We start from the raw sequence: 19,820 nt of genomic DNA, 5'->3' as shown, positions 1-19,820 counted from the left end.
TTAAAATAATAATAATAATACAGTTGTTTATTTCGAAAGGAGAAGAGTGATACAATGACAAATATCTGCACTGTGCTGAAATGATCTCGATCAGACACTGAGGAAGATGAGACCCCTGTGCTCGCGGGGAAGGAGAGAGGGCAGGCCCAGTGGACACCTGGCAGGCGCACCGACCGTGTGACTTCCGACCGCGTGACTTCCGGGGAGGTCGGCAGAGGCAGAGCCAGGAGCCAGCGCCTCCGCCCTCATCGACTAGAAAATGGACGCTGAAGGCGTATTTACCGTCCACAACCACGAGAGGCTTTCAAAGAAAACGCCCCCTCTTGAGTCCTTCTCAGCTACTTCAGAGGGACCCTACCATAATCGTCTCGAAGTGAGTCTGGAGGAAGCTCGGCCAGGAGCCTAAGAGCATCACGACCACTCGCCGAGTCCCGCCGGGAAGACAGAAAGCCTGGACGCCAGTAAACCTGTGATTCCGCGTGTTACCACGTGGACAGGTACCCACCAGCCCCCAGCTTCTGGGGTGTCACAGTTCTGGAACTCTGGGAGCTGCCCAGGGAGGAACCTCGACCTAGTAAACAAGCAGAGCTCATGCAGCCTTTCTGCAAACAACTGCTCCTCTTTTAGGAACTGCTTTCACCAAAGGATTAACAGTATGACCGTGTGGTTCTTCTCTGGAGACATAATTTGTTGAAATACTTTCTCAAACGTTTTGACCAAATCACTTCCAATATAAAGATTTCAAAATTATTCATAATTCAAGTCACTCGATATTTATAACATTAAAATGAACTTGGGGCTTCCCTGGTGGTGCAGTGGTTGAGAGTCCACCTGCTGACACAGGGGACACGGGTTCGTGCCCCGGTCCGGCAAGATCCCACATGCCGCGGAGTGGCTGGGCCCGTGAGCCACGGCTGCTGAGCCTGCGCGTCCGGAGCCTGTGCTCCGCAACGGGAGAGGCCACAACAGTGAGAGGCCCGCGTACCACAAAAAAAAAAAACAAACAAACAAACAAACACAAAAATGAACTTGACTACATGACATGAGAGTTTTATTACAGCTTTTAACTGTAAAATATTGTAAAATCTTCCCATGTCCTGGTTTATGAACCAAAACAATATTAAAGCAATTCCCAAACAGACTTTAATTAAAACACTTAGTGAATTTTAAATGAGCCAGTGATTTATTAAACAGCTTTCTTTCCTTAAAGATTATTTTTTTAAAAAATTAAAGTACATATATGAACACTACATGATTCTAAAAGAAACTTCAATGTCTAAAAAAACCTAACTTGACTCAATTTCTTTTCCTGATTTGCACTGAAGTCAAGATAAGCATATTACAAATGAGCCTCTTCACAAAATACAAATCCAAAAGCACAAGAAACCACTTTTCAATACGTTAAGAACACTTCTGTTTTTGCGAAGCTGCTAGAAACCAGGGGCCAGGCGGGGACACGCCCTCTGCCGGGGTTTACCTGGCATATTTCTCAGGAGCTTGGCGTTGCACATGTGCCCCTTCCGGATGTCAGTGAGGATGTACTCCATCCGCTTGGCCCTCCAAAGGAAGTTAAACACTCTCAGGTAGTGGCTCATACACTCTCGAGTGAACACCTGGAAAGAGCAGAACACAGGCTGACAGGATCCTGTGAGGTGAGGGTCCTCCCAGGGCAGGGCTCAGTCTTTTTTTTTTTCCTTAAACAAAAAGTCAGAGAACACACAACCAACTCTAACACGTTCTAAGTAGTATGTAAGCAACGAACACAGCACACTTTAGGAAAGCGTCATCACACAGCAACCACGCTGATCGTTTATGTGTCAGAGCACATTCAACGGACCTGATGTACAAAAGTTCAGTGTGGCCGAAATTCCTTAAAACTATAACCTGTCTTGAGGGGGGACATTCACATCCCACTGCATTCACACAGGGAAACAGCACCCACAGGACGTGGTCCCTCAGTCCATCACTTACTGCAGAATAAAGTTCGGAGGAACATTCAACAAATAAGCTCCTGACACCTCATGTAACACCCTGGAGACCAAGGGTAGAAATACATGGATCTTACCCTGCCCACTGTCAAAATGACATCTGTCCTTCCAAATCCTTCTTCACAGAATTTGTAAGAATCTAAAATAATGCTGTGTTATAGAAGACGTAACTATATAACTAAGATATGTACCCATTCTAATTAAATTCTATACAAAAAATGACAATCTCAATGAGAATAGAAAGGAAATAGAGATTAATATGGTAAATTAAACAGGGAAAAATCAGGAAATCCATTTGCTTCTAAAATCTGATTCTAAAACCATAAATTTTTAAATAAAACAGCCCTTTTTATCTTTCTAGTAACTTCTGTATCCAACTGCACAGAATTTAATGTGATAGTTAAAAATTATTTCAATTTCTAACGCTAGTCTGATTATCTGCAGCTGTCTAATAAAATGGTTACAGGTACAGCCACTCCACTGAGAACATGCCAACCCAGGACATATGCTGACCCTGGGACTGGAGGGCAAAGACTGGACAGGGAAGAGGCCACTCCCTGTGTGAGTCCTGGGCAGACTCCACCAACCAATTACAAGGCCTCTTCTCCTTCCAATCCAGCCTCTCCCGTCGGACCATCAACCCACTGGAGTCAGCAAGGAAATTGACACCTATTAGCCACAGGCAGGGATCTATCTTAAATTTCTTTTTAAATACATCTATGATATAAACTTATTTTCTTGACTCTACTAGAGCTTTCAAAAATCTAAAATCTTGAAAATATAACATTGCGTGATCAATTATTTATGCACAAGGTATGCAATGCATAACTTCGATACTCTCATAAGATGTGCAAAATCATACAATTAAGTAACCGTGTATACAGACCATGCTCAGTGTATCTATCACTCCAGGCACCTACATTTTGTGAAATAATCGATGCAGCTGCCTTCACTATGGTATCATTTATTCTACGAAAAAATAATATGTAGTATATGCAATATTAACAAGGTAGAGAATATGAAAGTTTCTAACATAAATAATTTGTTAAAATATCCTGTTTTGTACATTATAATTACTTAAAACTATTTATGACGTACATCTAAGGAGAAAAAACTAATTTGAATATGACCAAAAATTAAGTCTGAGCACAGCTGTATATTGAAGATGTAGTAGCTTTGATCTGGTAAAGTTTAAACAATGGGAGTTTCCATGTGAAAAGCCTGCCCCAGCAGCTACCGCCTCACAGGAGACAGGCAGGGCCCCCTGCAGAGCAAAGCTGTCAGCCCAGAGGGAATGCAGGAGAGCCGGCTTCGGTGCAGGCTCTCCAGCAGGAGATGGGCCCACATCACCCCTGGAGAGGAAGGACAGCCATGGACAGCCAACTCTGCAGAGACCGCTAGGGAGACACAGTAGAGCCAAACTACACTACTTCTTAACAGAATATTCTCCCAAGAATTAGAAGAAATGCATGTCCTTCTTCAATATTTCAGATATGAAAATGACTGAGATAAGTTCAAAGAGATACCTTGGTCAAGGAGAGTTCACTCAAGTCTGAAAAAAGAAAAACTGAGCACTAAAGAGGGCATTTTAATTGCAGACACACAAGAGAGCTGTGCTGGTCAATCCTTTATGACCTGGGAACCATTCAAGGAAACAGAGCTTTTCTTTAAACACAGTGGAAGAGCGCCGTGAACAACTGCGCAGCTATTTTCTAATCAGCTCAAATGGATACTAAATATCAAATTTTATCCAAGTAGTAAAAATACAACGCCACTAAAATACTTTATAGTTCCCTTCAAATTATCCTAAATTAGTCACTACAGTCTAAGAATAATGGAACAAAATGAATAACCCATTTGTTAAGTACTTGCTGAAACCTATGATAAGAACAAATGATATTAAGAATTCTTAAAATAATCCAGCACTTCAGCACTCATTAGTGACTGGTGCACACACACATGCACACGCACACACACACGACTCTGGCTCGAGCATTCATTCAATGGACGCATCGGGGATGCGAGCAAGCACTTCACGCGGAGCTCTAGAGAGAAACCGACTCTGAAGCAACAGGGACGTGCAGCCACCCAAACAGCTACGACGGCGCCCAGCGGGATCTTACGGTTGCAATGGGCCCATCGACGTGGTAGTCCAGGCTGAAGACGTCCCAGCCGGTGTCACCTGGAGAGACCTGAGAGCAAAAACAAACACACAACTGCAGGGCTTCCCACCACTGTGAAGCTGTCGAGTCCTCAAAGGAAAGGCATTAAAATAAAGCCCAATTTTTAAAAACCACTCCGCAGTTCTGAGCGAGAGCTGCCTGAGAGCAGAGGAGGGCATCTTTTTTCCACTCCTGTACCCTCAGCATCTAGACAGACAGGCGCATACGAGCTGCCCTGCAAATATTCTGGAATAAAGAGCATATTTTTAATGAAATTGTAAAATCAGTTTTAACATTCATCAGCATTTTCTTAAATGACAAAAACCCACTGCCTTTTGTGTTCCTAATCCATAAAAGTAAACATTTTTTAAAAACCCACAGGTTCTGCTAATGGTCCTTCATCATAAGTAAGCAAACAGTGTATTATGTTTATGAAATGCTCATTCCCCTAAAAAAGCCATCTTCTCTCAACTAAAACTAAACACCTCTGTTTGTGATCAATGCTACTGCGATCTGTCACCTCTGTGCCCGGTGTCGTCACCAGCAGCAACAGCGGAGGTGACTAAGCACCCACCTGGCCAGGCCCCAGGACAGAGCTGCACGTCCCCTGCCCGCAGCCCTGGCGGCCCTCTGTCAGGAGAACACACTGAGGTGCAGGGACCCGTCTGAGGCCACACCACGCCAGGCCACCGGACAGGGATTCCAAAGCACGGTGGCCAGCTCCCCCCCACCAGAGCGGAGCAGCATGGAGCAGCGAAGAGAGGGGAGGGGAGGGGAGGGGAGGGGAGGGGAGAAGAGACAGCAGAGCAGAGAAGAGCAGAGAGAAGAGTAGAGAAGAGAGCAGAGCGGAGCAGCGGGGCCTCAGGCCACACGGAGGGCGCCAGCGAGGAGCCCCGGGTGGGACCAGAGCTGCGGTACCTCCAGCAGCCTCACATCCAGTCTTCTGAGGGCCTCAGGGCTGTCAAACTGGGCGTTGGTGGCTCTGACAGCTGTTTCAAGAATTCCAGTCAGGTTGTGTTGGTACAAAGTCGTAGCCGGACGGACAAGCTCTGGTCTTAACAGAGTTTGGTAAAAGCAAAAGAGGATGTTACTTGGATTCTCAATGCGCTTCCTGAAACTTCAGACTATAGAGTTCAAGTGACAAAACCTAACAGGACAAATGGAACCGATACAACAGGCAACAAAATGACCGTAAAACCTGAGTGCTACAGAATTAACTAGAGATAAGATTTCATCAAGTATTTGGGGGAGCAAAACACTTCTTTAAAATTAACTTTGATTCAGCTTAAAACCGAAAATCTTAAGTGAGCCACGCATGTTAAAAAATACAGTTTTCAAACTTAAGCCTGGCCTACAGTAGCATGAACTACTGTAACTTCCTGTACAGATCCAATGGGCAGAAAGGACTAGATTAAATCAAAACAATTGGCTGTGTGGACACCATGATTCTAAAGGCTAAGAACTACCGTGTTACCAGCAAACACTTAAGGGTTACTGACATCTGCGTTCCTAAACATGAAACTGACATCTGCGTCCCTAAACATGAAGCTAACATTTCCGAGGTCCGCCCCAGGTGTGCACAGGGTGGAAAAGGACCAGCAACGTCAGTGTCGCTCAAATAAAGCTGAGGCAAGCTAGAGGCTGATGACATTCCCCTTTTAAAACTAGAAACTTAAAACAGGCCTTTGAGAAGAAATAAATTTTTCATTTGCTATCAAGGATGAGACACTCTAATTATTAAAACGCGGCATAAGGCAAACACGGGTAAGTCGGCTAAATGATGCGATCTGCAACACGGCCATGGCCTCTAAACGTTCACGAAACACCTGCTCTCCTCCACCCCAAACCTGCACACTTGGCCCCCACCCCCTGGGCCACTGAAAGAACATCTCCCCCTAAAAACTCATCTCCACCCACTCCCCACAGGTGCTGCCCTGGGACCAGTACCTAAGTCACCAGTGACCCCCTTCCTTACAGAGAGCAGAAAGGCTCCTTCAGGAAGTATAACCACCAAAAATTCATGTTCAGCAGATCATCAACTCTTTCATGAGCTAACACCTCAAACAAGGTTACCCCTGAGCCTGCTTGCTATGTGTGCCCCCCAAACTCAATCATCTTTCATACTGAAGACGGCCTTCTGGTTAGAGGTGGAACTACGGAGTTTCCGTGGCTGAAGCGGCTTCTCAAGTGCAGTCCCCATGCCAGCAGCTTCCCCTCGGCCGGGACCCTCTAGGGACGCACCGTCCTGGCTCCAGCCCAAAGCCATGGAGCCGGGCTCTGCGGGCAGGCCCGGCCATCCAGTCCAACAATCCCTGGAGGGGATTCCGACACACATGGAGTCTGGGGACCAAAGGCCTGAGACACTGCTGGACTCACAAAGGCATGACTGAAGTGTCCCAAAGGCAGCGCCAAGAAGCCACATGTCCAGTCCTAGGCGCCCGAGTCCACGCTGTGCCCACCCTCGGCTGCCCGGGGCCCGGCTGTCTGCTACAGAGCTGGCCCTCCTGTCTCTATGGCAGGAAGGAGGGACACACACTTCCTTCTAGAAGGGACGGTGCCAGGAGGAACGTCATGGAACTAAATGGAAGGAGCAGTTGTATTTGCTCCATGAAGTTGTTTTGTTTTTTATTTTTTTTTAGCAAGAAATAATGTAAACTAAAAACATGGAAGAAGAAGTTCCATCTTGAAACATACATTTTATTTCTCAGACTACTCTCAAACTGAAGCTAGGCTAACCGACCTCACCACGCACCCCTCATGCCCCTGCTGGTCGGTGCCAGCGCTCAGGAAGCGCACGAGCCCCGCGAGCGGAGCGCAGGACCAGCAGAGCTAGAGGGACATCGGCCTGGTGACGCGACGGTTTTCTCTCCTGGATTTCACCTTCCCAACGTTCCGTGAGGATTTGACACATTTCCTCTAATGTCGCTTTTACTCTTTTAAAGAGAAACTGTAAAGCTCTTTATCGCGCTGAAATCTACTGCACGCCTACAAAAAACCCTCAAGAGCCTTCTTACTTGAGCAAGTCCATTAAGTGCCTGATGAAGTCTCCTTGACCCAGCAGCAAGTACCGCCGCATGGCCTGCATGTGGTCCAGCAGGCTGTACTTCTTATTCAGAACATCCAGTAGGTACTTGCTGGTCTCAAAATAAGCCGCGTCAATTTTCCCCTGAAATGCATTTTCCAAATCTGTGAAAAAATCTGCAGCTGTAAAGAACAAAAGGGAAAAGTACACATACGTACATAATCTGCATCTTACGAGGAGGAATGAGACTCACACACACAGAGTCACTACACCCGCTCACAGCTTCGCTGACAGCCGAGGGCGTGGTCAGGAGGGCTTGTTTGTGCTTCGGAATAACGGGCCCATTAAGAAAAACCTATTTCAGTACTGCTGCTATTCTAGTTATACATTACTGCGGAGAAACTAAGGTGTCCACAGTGAGGAAAATGTAGTTTTCTGTAGAAGCGGAGGTCTGATGGTGCAGCAACGTGAGGACGCCAGGCGCCGAGCTGACCACGGTCATATTGCAGGGATGGGGGAGGGGGAGGGGCAACATACATTTCTGTTGATCTACGTCATTTTAAAAATGTCAATATCTCCCCCCGGAAGTGTTCTTACTGTACCAGCGTTTGATTCATGAAGGGTTTTCACGTCAAAGAAAAGGTCCGATGCCAACCAATGGCAGCCCAAGCGCCTGTCAGAAGACACGCGACCCCGAGCCTGCTGGCCAGTCTCTGTTCCATAGGCTCCCACAGGAAAACATTTACCCTTAACTCTCTAGGCTCACTTCTAAATTTCCAAAATTTCTCACCTATGAGAAATATAAATGTGACTTGTCCCACTGCTTTTTGTATCATTACCAGCAGCCCTCCGAGTCCGCACCTCCCATCCTCCCAGCGGTACTGACAGCCAAACAACCTTCCTCCACAGAGGGCAGCAGTGGAGGGGGCAAGAGTCGCCGACGGAGGCCCAGCGGTCTCCTGCACGCCCGCCACGTGCTGGGCGCTGGGCGCTCGGCGGTGCTGGCCTCCCCCGCGGGTCTCCACGGCAGGCAGGGCACGGCACTCGTCCTCCCTAAGTGCTATCTTCTCCGGCCACTAGGGAAGCGTCGAAAGGCATCAAAACAACTCTTCACCTGGCTCTTCCTCCTTCTGCTACCTCTTCAGCACAGGTGTTTCCAAAAATTCTGTACGGGGATCTCCATATTCTAAGAACTAACCTGGCATCTCTGAATCCCTAAAAAGTTTACGCAGAATAGTGCGTGTCAAACACACCTGAGACGGGGAGCCAGAGGGGTGAGAGGGAGACGTGTGTGGCCCGCGGCTGCAGCCGCCGCCTCGCTCTGGAGCCCTGGGGCCCTGGCCTTAACCGCATGGCGACACAGCTGCAACCACATCTCCCGTCAGCCCTGACCTTGCTCTGGATTTTCAGTACAACTCCAGCACATTCTGGAATCTCCCCTAGCGAGTCCTCTCAGATGCTGAAAATCAAGCTGGGCCAAAAGGAACACAAGAAGGTGCTCAGCATCACTAATCATCAGGGAAATGCAAATCAAAACCACAATGAGACGCCACCTCAGGCCTCGCAGAAGGGCCACCATCGAAACGTCAAGAAATCACAAGTGCTGATGGGGGCGTGGAGAGAAGGGAGCCCCAGTGCAGCCACTGTGGAGAACAGTGCGGCGGTTCCCAAAAAAATTAAGAACAGAACTACCACACGACCCAGCAATTCACATCCAAAAAGGAAATGAAGTCAGGATCTCAAAGGAATCTCTGCACTCCGTGTTCACTGCAGCATTACTGACAAAAGCCAAGACATGGCAACCACCAAAGTGTCCACGGACATATGAATGGATAAAGAAGATACAGTGTACATATCCAATGGAACATAATTCAGCCTGAAAAAAGAAGGTACTTCAGCCATTGGTGACAACGTGGATGGACCTGGATGACATCATGCTGAGTGAAGTAAGCCAGACAGAGAAAAGAAATACTGTATGATCTCACTTACATGTGGAATCTAAAATAGTCAAACTCATAGAATCAGAGCGTAGAATGGTGGCTGCCAGGGACGGTGGAGAGGGGGAAACAGGACGGTGAAGGTCCAAGGGTACCAAGTTTTGATTATACAAGATGCATAAGCTCTGGAGACCTGTATATACCAAATGGCACAGTGCCTACAGCTAGCAGTACTGCACTCTGTGCTTCAAGCACGTTATCTGTACACCTCATTTCATATATCACTTTCTACCATTTACTACTTATTGATTATTTCACTTTTTTGTACATTTAATCTCCATTCCTAGATCACAGTTCATGAAAAGCATCATCATGGTGAATTCATACCATCTCCCCTATAGCTACCACAATGCCTCACACAAAATAAACTTGAATGAGTCAAGACAACAGTATAAGGAACAAATGTAGCCAAGACCCGACAGCTGTCCGTGTTAAGTCAGCCACACAGAGAATACATGAAATTGCTGAGGATGGGGCAGGCAGCAAATGGGGGAAATGGCAGAGAGGGCAGTAGTAAATGAGGGAAAACCACAGAGCGGTTAACACGGTGCGGCATTCTGAATACATAAACGCTGGGAATCCACGCTGATTTCTGAACAAGCCTCTGAGTTCATTAGCAAGTGTTTCCTTACTTTGGCATACTGTCACTGCATCATAAAAAAAGTAACACAAGTTACCAAGGAGAGTAAAATAGCTACACTTACTTATTGTTTAACTGTATAAGAAAGAAAATTCAAAATTTACACAGTAATAGATATTTTATATGTGTCACACTGTGTATTAAGGTATCCTGGATAATAATTCAGAAAATCTGTCAGTCCTATTGAACGAAACGTACTTCAAGCAATATATAGCACTGTCACCACCACCATCACCAACGTCACCCCGACATCACCACTATCACCACCACCACCATCATCACCACCATTGTGCCATCACATTATCACCACCATCCCTATCACCACCATCATCGTCATCATACCGTCCTGGGGTGATTCTGCAGACTTGGTCACAGCTATCATCTTTGTAGTGGGCGTCTGGTCATGACAAACCTGGTGCAGGAAATTTATTGATTTTCCTATCAAAAGCACCTAAAAAAAAGGAAAATATTCTAGTTACCTTTATTCAAAATTAAAACGATCAAACATCCAAGCACTACAAATATTCATAAGCAACAAATTATTCTATTGACTAAAAACTAAATAATAAGAACATCTGGGATAGTATCAAGTGAATTCCAGGAACTGAAAAAATCGTTATTAACAAACACATATTAATGCGTTGAGGCAGTCAATTAACATATACTTCACCTCAAGAATGTAAATCCTAAAATGCCACAAAACTGTGTGTAACTGAAGACTGGTTTTGTCACCGGATGCAGGTAAATACAGCATTAGCACATCACAGTCACAGCAGCCCCACCCTACCTTCCTGGACTGGTCCATCGTCATGAAGGATGGGATCATTGATTTCCTCAGGGTGTACTTGTCGTGCCACAGCCGGTCTGTCTTCACTGTTGGATCTGATGCTACGAAAAACTGAAAGGAAAGAGGCAGTGAAACATTAAAAAGTGATATTTATGGCGAAATATTAGCTAACAGCAACATCAAGAAGTAAGTAATTCTAGGAAGCAAAATTCTCCAGATATTGGGAGGCTTACCATTTATACAATAAATCTTATTTTAAGAGGCATTTTGATAGATCTCTCTAAATGGAATCACTTATTCCCCACTTTTTAAAACCAAAATATAGTGAAAATAAGATAAGCTTTTTCTTAAAGACATGTGGTCGCCCGTGTAAATATAATATCAATCACAGCCTCTGCTGTGTACGTCATGGATCTGAGTGCGAGGCCTGCCTAATCCACACGGACTCTTCCCACCACCTCAGGAAAGGCACACAAGCCTCTGGGGCTGTTTGAATATTCAATTCAAGCCAATTCAGAGTCTTCCTCTCCTCCTTCCACCAATCAGCAGCGTCTCCTCCTGCCGCTGTGCACCGCCTGCAGAGGCCCCAGGTCCACCCGCAGCACTGCAGGAAGCGACCTTCGCGTGGCGCCCTCCCCCAGAACCACTGCGCTCAGAAGTTTCCCCTGTTCACTTCCTCCCCGTCCCTAACCCCGCCCCGCCGCCTGTTCCCTGACATCCCAAAGGGCACAGGTGTTAAGGAGGAAACTAAGCTGCTATGGTTTCCAGCTCGTTTGCTACTACACTGAGGCCACTCTCCTTTTTCAGTCATAGTCCTAACAGACCTGTGCTTTTATTTCTATAAACCCAATCTCTAAAAGCAGAACTGCTGAGTCAAAGTAATTTCTAATTTTTATAAACAACGCCAGATCTCCCTTCCAAACGGCCCTGTCAACTGACCCTCCCACCACAGGAAGCTCTACATTTCTGCATCCTTGCTCGGTTTGAATTTTGCCAATCAGGCAAAATCACGGTTGCTTGTCCTGTTCTTTCACTGACAACAAAGGAAGCTGGGCCCATTTTCATAATGCTGATTACCACATGATTTTCTCCTGTGAATTGTCTTTTTATATCTTCATCCCATCTTTCTACTGTCTTTTTCTTACCAATACACAGAGGCTCTTTGTTATATAAGGGCGAGTGACCATTTGTGAATCATTAAGAATTACAAATGTTTCCAAGTTAATGATCTGCCACTGTGTATGGTCTGCTCCATGTTTTGTCTTTTTCTTTCTGGGTCATGTTGGTGACTGTCTTCCTTTATGGCTTCTGGGTCTCCTGTCTTCCTAAGAGCTCCCATCCTAGATTACGGAAAGATTCTCCACTATTCTAGTAAGCACACTGGGCCCTCCGTATCCCTGGCTGGGGGCATCCACGGATGCAGAGCCCAGGGATGCGGGTAGGGTGGGCACCACACCACTTTACACAAGGGACTTGAGCATCTGCAAACGTTTATCTGCGAGGGTCCTGGAAACAATGCCCCATGGATACCGAGGGACAGCTGTATTCCCGCTGCACTGTTTTAGTTCCTTAGATCTTCCATCCCTGCACACAGTACACACTGGGGTCTGTTTCCTTCTGGGCTGCATTTTCTCTTTACTGGCCAGGCCAGCACCCTTTCCTCTGAGCTAGCGTCCTCACCAGGAGCGATCATTACAGTCACTTACATCGAAAGATTAAAAGGGGAAAAACTGACTCCACCAAGAGACGCTGAGGAGTGTCTGATAGTATGTTTACACCCGTCCACGGCGACTAGTTAGATGGACTGGAGCGCATCTGGTGCTTCGATCCATCTCGGTTACTATCCCTCCCGGCGTCCCGCTGCCCATCCTGGGAGGGCGGAGTGCCTTGAGCTGACGCTGCATCCTTCAGACTCCACGCAAGGTGCCTTCCCTGCTGCTGGCCTGATCCAGGCTCTAGGTTCCTAAGCGTTCATTTCTCCCCCGACCTAGAATCAGCTGCTTCTCCAAGGAGCCCCAGTCCCTTTTAGGGAGAAATGGCATTTGGACCACAGTCTGAGTACTTGGCAGTACTTTAAGTCAGCAGCTGGATGTCTGAGACGCAGCAATGGCCACGTTACACATGGCAGCTCGGTCCTCCCACTGGACTGTAAGATCCATTGAAGTCCTAACATACCTAAATGCCTTTTTGTTGATTTTTACGTAAATTCCAAATCACCAATTGGTGAATAACACACAACCCTGGCTACAAAGGTGTGTCTGCAGATACAAAATGGATTTAAAGAATTTTTAAAATATTTTTAGCAAATATATAGCAATACAAAATTAATAGTTTCCTAGCAAAAAGTAAATAACCAAAATAAACCTAAGGAAGGGGCTTGAGAAACAGAGGAGGGAGGGAGAGAGAAGACTGTAAAAAGAGCAGTATCTGTAGAAGAAATCAGAAATGTAAACTGCTATCACTAAGACATGGGGCCTACTAAACTGTAAAAAAAGGTATCTTTCTTATATTATTCTAGACCACAGAAGAATGTGCGGTACCTGTTTATTTAATGAATCTCGTTTAACACGAGCTAATCCTGATAAAAATAATGCCCCAAATGGAAACTACAGACCACCTTCCTTTGTGAATACAGATGAAGAAACTCTGAGTGAAACATTATCCTTGCGTTACTGGAATAAAGTATTTTGGGGCACAACATACTTCTAATACACACTAAATGTGTAAAAATGAATTACAGAATATTATCATGTAGTCATTAAAAATGAAGTATGGGGATCCCCTGGCAGTCCAGTGGTTAGGACTCAGCACTTTCACTGCGTGGCCTGGGCTCAATCCCTAGTCGGGGAACTAAGATCCCGCAAGCCACGTGTCATGGCTGGGAAAAAATTAATTAATTAATTAAAATGAAGTCTGTTAACTATCAGAAGCCATTCTGAGAATCTGATGAAAACTATAGATTTTCTTCCCAGGAAAAAAATGCTTATATCCACAAAATACACAGTTTTTTGTGCTATTCAGGAGTTTCAGAGATCACATTTTATGAAGTCTTGGTATAGAAGAATATATGTTTAATGGCATGAAATTATTTTCTTTATTTACTTAAAATAAAAATAGAGGTTACAGGACTTCCCTGGTGGTGCAGTGGTTAAGAATCCGCGTGCCAATGCAGGGGACACAGGTTTGAGCCCTGGTCCGGAAGATCCCACATGCCGTGGAGCAACTAAGCCCATGTGCCACAACTACCAAGCCTGCGCTCTAGAGACCCCAAGCCACAACTACTGAGCCCACGTGCCGCAACCTACTGAAGCCCACGTGCCTAGAGCCCGTGCTCCGCAACAAGAGAAGCCACCGCAGTGAGAAGCCCGTGCACTGCAACGAGGAGTAGCCCCCGCTCAGCGCAACTAGAGAAAGCCCGCACGCAGCAACGAAGACCCAGCGCAGCCAAAAATAAATAAATTTATTTAAAAAAAAAAGAGTTTACAAAATACTATGCGTGGTATGATATACACACACATAAAAATATATAAGAATACACTGTAAAAAAGGGATATACAAAAATATTAACAGAGGTTATAGGTTCATGATGAGATTCAATAAATTTTAATTTTCCCCTCTGTGTTTACATACTCAGAAACGTTTTAATTGCACATTTTTAAATCAGAAAAAAATACTGTTCAAAAGAACTGAGTAATTCAAGCCAATGAGTGAACATATGGTACAAGTAAGAATTTTTTTAGAAACACTGTTTTCCCAAGGCGATCAACTAAAAAAGACTTTTTTTTCCTGTTCACAGAAATCTACTCCCAAGGGTAACTATTAAAGGAAACAAAATTTCTAATGATGTTAGGGTCTTATATTTGATCCTTGTATTTGATCCTAGATGGTATGGAGCCAGTTCCCTTTAAGTAGGCATCTGAACAAATGCCAACACTTTTATCATCATGAGGATGAGACTGCTACATTTATTTCCAACTCATATTCTTATCTTTAGATATCAATTTAAATTCTGAAAGTATTTATTGATATTCCTTTCTTCAGTTTTTAAATTTATATTCCCTTTCTAATTTTAAACACATAACTAATGACTGCTTTCAGTACTATTATAATGAGGCTATCACCACTTTAACATAAACTCAAATCAGCCCTGATAGAAACTGAAGTGTCACAAGCTCACCATGAACAATCTAAGAGGTTACCCAGTCACCACAGTGTGTCCGCTCTGTGGCCTGCCATTCAACAGATTAGATTAACTGCATATAAATTGTTATTTATCTGTTATTCACTTAAACAGAAGAGCTAGTTTCTACAGACAACACACTAATTTATCCTGATAGTTGGAGTACAGCTGGATTTTTATCAGTATGAACAATAAGAAAATTTAATTTAAAAGATAAAGAACTCAGGCATTCAGTCACCTTTAGAAGTAGCATCACTTCATCCGAGGGCAAAGTAGCCCTCAATCACCTACTGGCAAACATCTAGAAGCAAACACCGAGAGACCTGGGCACACTTTAGGATATAATTAATCTTGCGAAAAATATAGCTACGGAGGAAAAGAATCAAGGTCAGAATATAATTGCAATATGCTTTTATTTTACTGATGCACTTTCCACTCAAAGTTCTTTAATTTTCACCACTATGTCAAACACAGAAAGAAGTGAGGGAAAAATAAAGCATAATTGAACCATGATTTCTCATGAAGTGCTGGACGAACGCCAAGGTCTTCCTGCTAAGAACAGAAATAAAGAGGGTAATTTCCTCAGCAAGCGACTTATCTTCTAAGACCAGATCCATTCATTCAGACCACAAAGGACCCCAACTTCAACGGGTCAACAGGCAGGCCGCCACCAAGAGACCCGCCTCTGGCCACGCGGAGAGAAGCCGGAGGCTCTGGACCAGGGGAAGGCCCTGGAGCCGACCAGGCAGCCTGGCAGACGACAGCTTTCAGGGGCGGGCGTCCAAGTGCCGAAGCGTAAGACAGGTACACGGTCAACCTTTAACTCCAGTAACTCCCAGCAAGAGTGTAAGCGGAACAAAGTAAGGAGAGGGCTGAAGGCGTCCAGAGAGGCAGTCCAGAAAGCAGCCCCTGCATTCTCTCTAGTTAGTGCCCCGACCTTCCGATCCGAGGATGCAGGTTTGGGAGGCTCAGCAGAGCGTTTCAGCTAACACTTGAAGCAAGTGGAAAGCAAGAGTGCTGACTTTCAACTTTTCCCTTATTTTCCTGTTCCTAGTTGAAGGCCCCAATCCTTTATAGCTCTGACAGGTTTATCCAAAAGGCAAAAATATAAAACAAATTAGCATTGAGCTATCATGTTCTTACCTTGAACACACTGGCGTAATTTGTTTACCTCTCAGTTTACAGGGGGGAACCCACGTGAGCCACTAAATGTCTCACGATAGAGCTTCCCTGGATAGTCATTGTAGCAAAATGAGAAACTCTGGTTTCCTTTTACAGTCCTACTCTGTAAGAACCAAAAATAATTCGAAACTTCTCCCCAGACACTGCAAGCACTTTCTACACTAATCATTCAGTGCGTCTGTAAAACCTTTTTTTTAAACTGAGGTATAGTTGATGTACATTATAAGTTCAGGTGTACAACATATTGATTCACAATGATTAAAAGTCCATTTACACTTATTATAAAATACTGGCTATAGTTCCTGTGCTATACAGTATATCCTTGTAGCTTGTTTTATACATGACCAATTGTTCCTCTTAATCATCCACTTCTATCTTGCCCCTCGCCCTTCCCTCTCCCCACTTGTAACCACTAGTTCGTCCTCTACATCTGAGTCTGCTTCTCTTTTGTTACATCACTAGTTTGTTGTATTTTTTAAGTTCCACATATTAGTGATAGCATACACTATTTGTCTTCCTCTGACTTATCTCACTTGGCATAATGCCCTCCGAGTCCATCCACGTTGTTGCAAATGGCAAAATTCCATTCTTTTTATGGCGGAGTCGTGTTCCATTGTGTGTATATGTACCTCATCTTCTTTATTAATTCATCTGTTGATGGACACTTAGGTTGCTTCCATATCTTGGCAATTGGAAATAATGCTGCTATGAACATCGGCGCGCATGTAACTTTTCAATTCAGTGTTTACGTTTTTTCAGGTATATACCCAGGAGCGGAATTGCCGGCTCCTATGGTAGTTCTATTGTTAATTATTTTGAGAGCCCTCCACAGTGGCTGCGCCAATTCACACTCCCAGCAACAGTGCCCAGGGCTCCCTTTCCTCCGCGTCCTCGCCGACGTTTGTTATTTCTTCTTTTTGATGACGGCCATTTCTGACAGGTGTGAGGTGATATTTCACTGTGGTTTTGATTTCCATTTCTCTAATAATTAGTGATGTTGAGCATCCTTCCATGTGTCTGTTGGCCATCTGTATGTCTTCTTTGGAAAAATGTCTATTCAGAGGACATCTGTAAATTCTTACAGGTCTCTAGTCTTGCCTGCCTTTGCACTTCATCCTAATACAAGATAAACAAAATAAAAGCTGGATACTAATCCCTGCACCACTCGACTAAAGGATCATATCTTTTTAACAATTAAAAGAAAAGTCCGGTCTTCCCTGGTGGCACAGTGGTTAAGAACCCACCTGCCAATGCAGGGGACACGGATGCAAGCCCTGGTCCAGGAAGATCCCACATGCCGCAGAGCAACTAAGCCTGTGAGCCACAACTACTGAGCCTGCACTCTAGAGCCCACAAGCCACAACTACTGAGCCCATGTGACACAACTACCGAAGCCCGCGCACCCTAGAGCTCATGCTCTGCAACAAGAGAAGCCACCACAATGAGAAGCCCACGCACCGCAATGAAGAGCAGACCCCATTCACCGCAACTAGAGAAAGCCCGCGCACAGCAACGAAGACCCAACGCAGCCAAAACTTAATTAAGTAATTTAAAATAAATAAATAAAATAAAAGTAAAATTCCAACTGGTGGACGCAGAGGCAGTTTTAATGATGCCACAGAAATAGCAAAGCTCAGAGGCCACCTGGAAGTTTTCTTTCAGATAAAAGGACTGAAAACTCATCCTTGGGCTGCAAGTCAGTCAAACCCAGAGGCAGCCAAGGTGGGACACTGTGAGTCGCTCTGCAGCAGGAGGGGGAGAGAAAAGCCTCCCGGGAACCAGGTAAACATGGGCGTTTCAAAGAGCTTCCTGGAAGGACCACAGGATAAAGCCACGTTACACAGGAAGTGAGCTCTGCAGAGCCGTCAACAAAGACTGACAGGAGCTGCACGCAGGGAAGTTACTGGGGAGGAGTGGACGGCGGGCCAGAGAAAGCAGGTCCAGGAGCCCCACCAGGCAGACAGGGGCAGACATGGCCCCGGCCCCACTCTGGTCACATCCGCCAGTGAAGCCATCTGGCCCTGGACTCTTCTTTTCTGGAAAGCTTTTTAGAGCACTGATTTATTCTCTTTACTTGTTATAGGTCTATTTAGATTTTCTATTTCCCATGAGTCAGTTTGATAGTTTGTGTTTCTAGGAGCTCTCTCAGGTTTTATCTGGCAGAACGAACAAGCTAATTCTAAATCTATATGTAAGTAGAAATGTGCAGAAACAACAAGGACGATTGTGAAAAGAGCTGCTCCTACCAGATATCAAACTTTAAAGCTACGTTTAAGTATTACTGACAAAGAAATAGCAAACCGAAAAAAATAGTCCAGAAACAGACTCGGGTGTAAACGGGAATTCAGTATAAGATAAAACATGGCAAAACCAACATCTGGAGAGCATCCGTGAAGCCTCTGATTCTCGGTACTATTCTTACACCTCTAAGTCTGAAATAATGTGAAAACAAATGGTTGAAGAAAAATAATTAAAGGAAAAAAGTGCAATTACAGATACAAGATATCCAAATGTATAAACCCATCCCATGATTCGACTCTTAAAAAGTCAGACAAATCCACAGGACAAATGGGGAAACAATACAAACAGCAATTAGTAGGACAAATAAAAATAACCGATGCACGTGAAAAGCTGGTCAATCTCACTAGTAACCAGTGAAACACAAATACATAAATACCATAAGAGACGCCACATCTCATACATTAGATTAAAAGCACTTTTACTCAGGTTGGGTAACATGAAGTGCACACAGGAAGGAGGAATAAGCCGACGGGGGCGCATGGAGTGTGGGGACCGGGAAAGCCACCCAGCGCTCGGGACGGAGTCAAACCTACAGCTGTGCCCTCCCCACAGCCGAGCCGGCCCATCTCCCAGGACTGACTTCAGAGAAGCTCATAAACACTCCCAGGGAGGCACATGACGTGGTGTTCACTTTAATAATGTGGGTAAGATTTAAAACTAAAAGAACATAATCTGTTCGGACAGGAGAGCAACATGTTAGGCAAAAGGGCCGTGTCCAGGCAGCAACAGTTACAAGCCCAACCCTGCACAGGAGGCCCACAGGGCACCCTGGGGGCCTCCACAGCACACACGCACATGTGGATGCCGTGTGTGTCCCCAAAGCACAAAACAGTACCACCTACGGTCAGATCTGCTTCCCTGATTGCTTACGTGCAATTTCACCCGCGAAAAACTAGGTGCAGACAGGAGCCCAGCCACGTGGGCCACACGAACATCCCCACAGACGCACCTGAAACTGCCCTGCCGCCTTCACCCACGCGTTCCAGCAGCCACGACCGCCCATCCTGCCTCCACCCAGGCCCACAAGCTAATACCAGGGCTTTTTCAAGGTCAGTGTCATATTTACTCTAGAATCTGCCCATTCCTTAACCGTTTAATATGCGTTAGAAACTGTGCTACAGCTTCCACTTAATTCCTATCCTTTTTTAATGTAACATAATGACAAGGTTTTTGAGTGTGATGCCCCTCACTCTACTTTTTGTCAGAGTCTGGTTTTTACCATATGATTTTGCATAGCAGTGATTTTTAGGGACAAATATGTTACATTCTGGGGGAACTAACTGTATTTCAATAGGTACATATACACATATACAGATAACTTGTCTCATTAAAATTGTCAGCACCACAGTTAACCAGATGAGTTCAATTCACCCAGTAATGGTGCAAAGCACGAGAACACGTAATACCCCCCCCCGCCAGCAAAACCGGACTGAGACTGGGGACCCCTAGTCCGAGCTTTGCCGCCAGCTTGCTGCTCAACAGGGACAAGCGATCTGCCCTTGCTGAGTCCCCACCGCTCAGACGGGGGTGACGATTTCTCACTGGCCAAGTGCAGCTCTGA

General features: G+C 45.2%; 1 protein-coding gene across 3 annotated transcripts in view; it reads right to left on the bottom strand.

Moving 5' to 3' along the window:
* The window catches only part of TUBGCP3 (tubulin gamma complex component 3), a 60,238-nt gene that overhangs the window by 17,108 nt on the left and 23,310 nt on the right, over positions 1-19,820 (bottom strand). For 2 of the 3 annotated variants that reach the window (XM_082675961.1, XM_082675963.1), the window contains exons 12-17: positions 10,597-10,707; positions 10,152-10,260; positions 7,165-7,354; positions 5,069-5,204; positions 4,112-4,180; positions 1,478-1,613 (exon numbers count right to left, since the gene is read on the bottom strand). In XM_082675961.1, the coding sequence (XP_082532087.1) occupies positions 1,478-1,613; positions 4,112-4,180; positions 5,069-5,204; positions 7,165-7,354; positions 10,152-10,260; positions 10,597-10,707 (751 nt within the window). The remainder of the gene's footprint in view (positions 1-1,477; positions 1,614-4,111; positions 4,181-5,068; positions 5,205-7,164; positions 7,355-10,151; positions 10,261-10,596; positions 10,708-19,820) is intronic. The other variant, XM_082675962.1, reaches the window with a different exon arrangement.

Source organism: Grampus griseus, assembly GCF_964374135.1.
Source record: "Grampus griseus genome assembly, chromosome: 18".
In the NCBI taxonomy this organism is placed as follows: domain Eukaryota; kingdom Metazoa; phylum Chordata; class Mammalia; order Artiodactyla; family Delphinidae; genus Grampus; species Grampus griseus.
The sequence above is the reverse complement of the archived record's forward strand: the minus strand, read 5'-3'. Positions and strand labels throughout refer to the sequence as shown.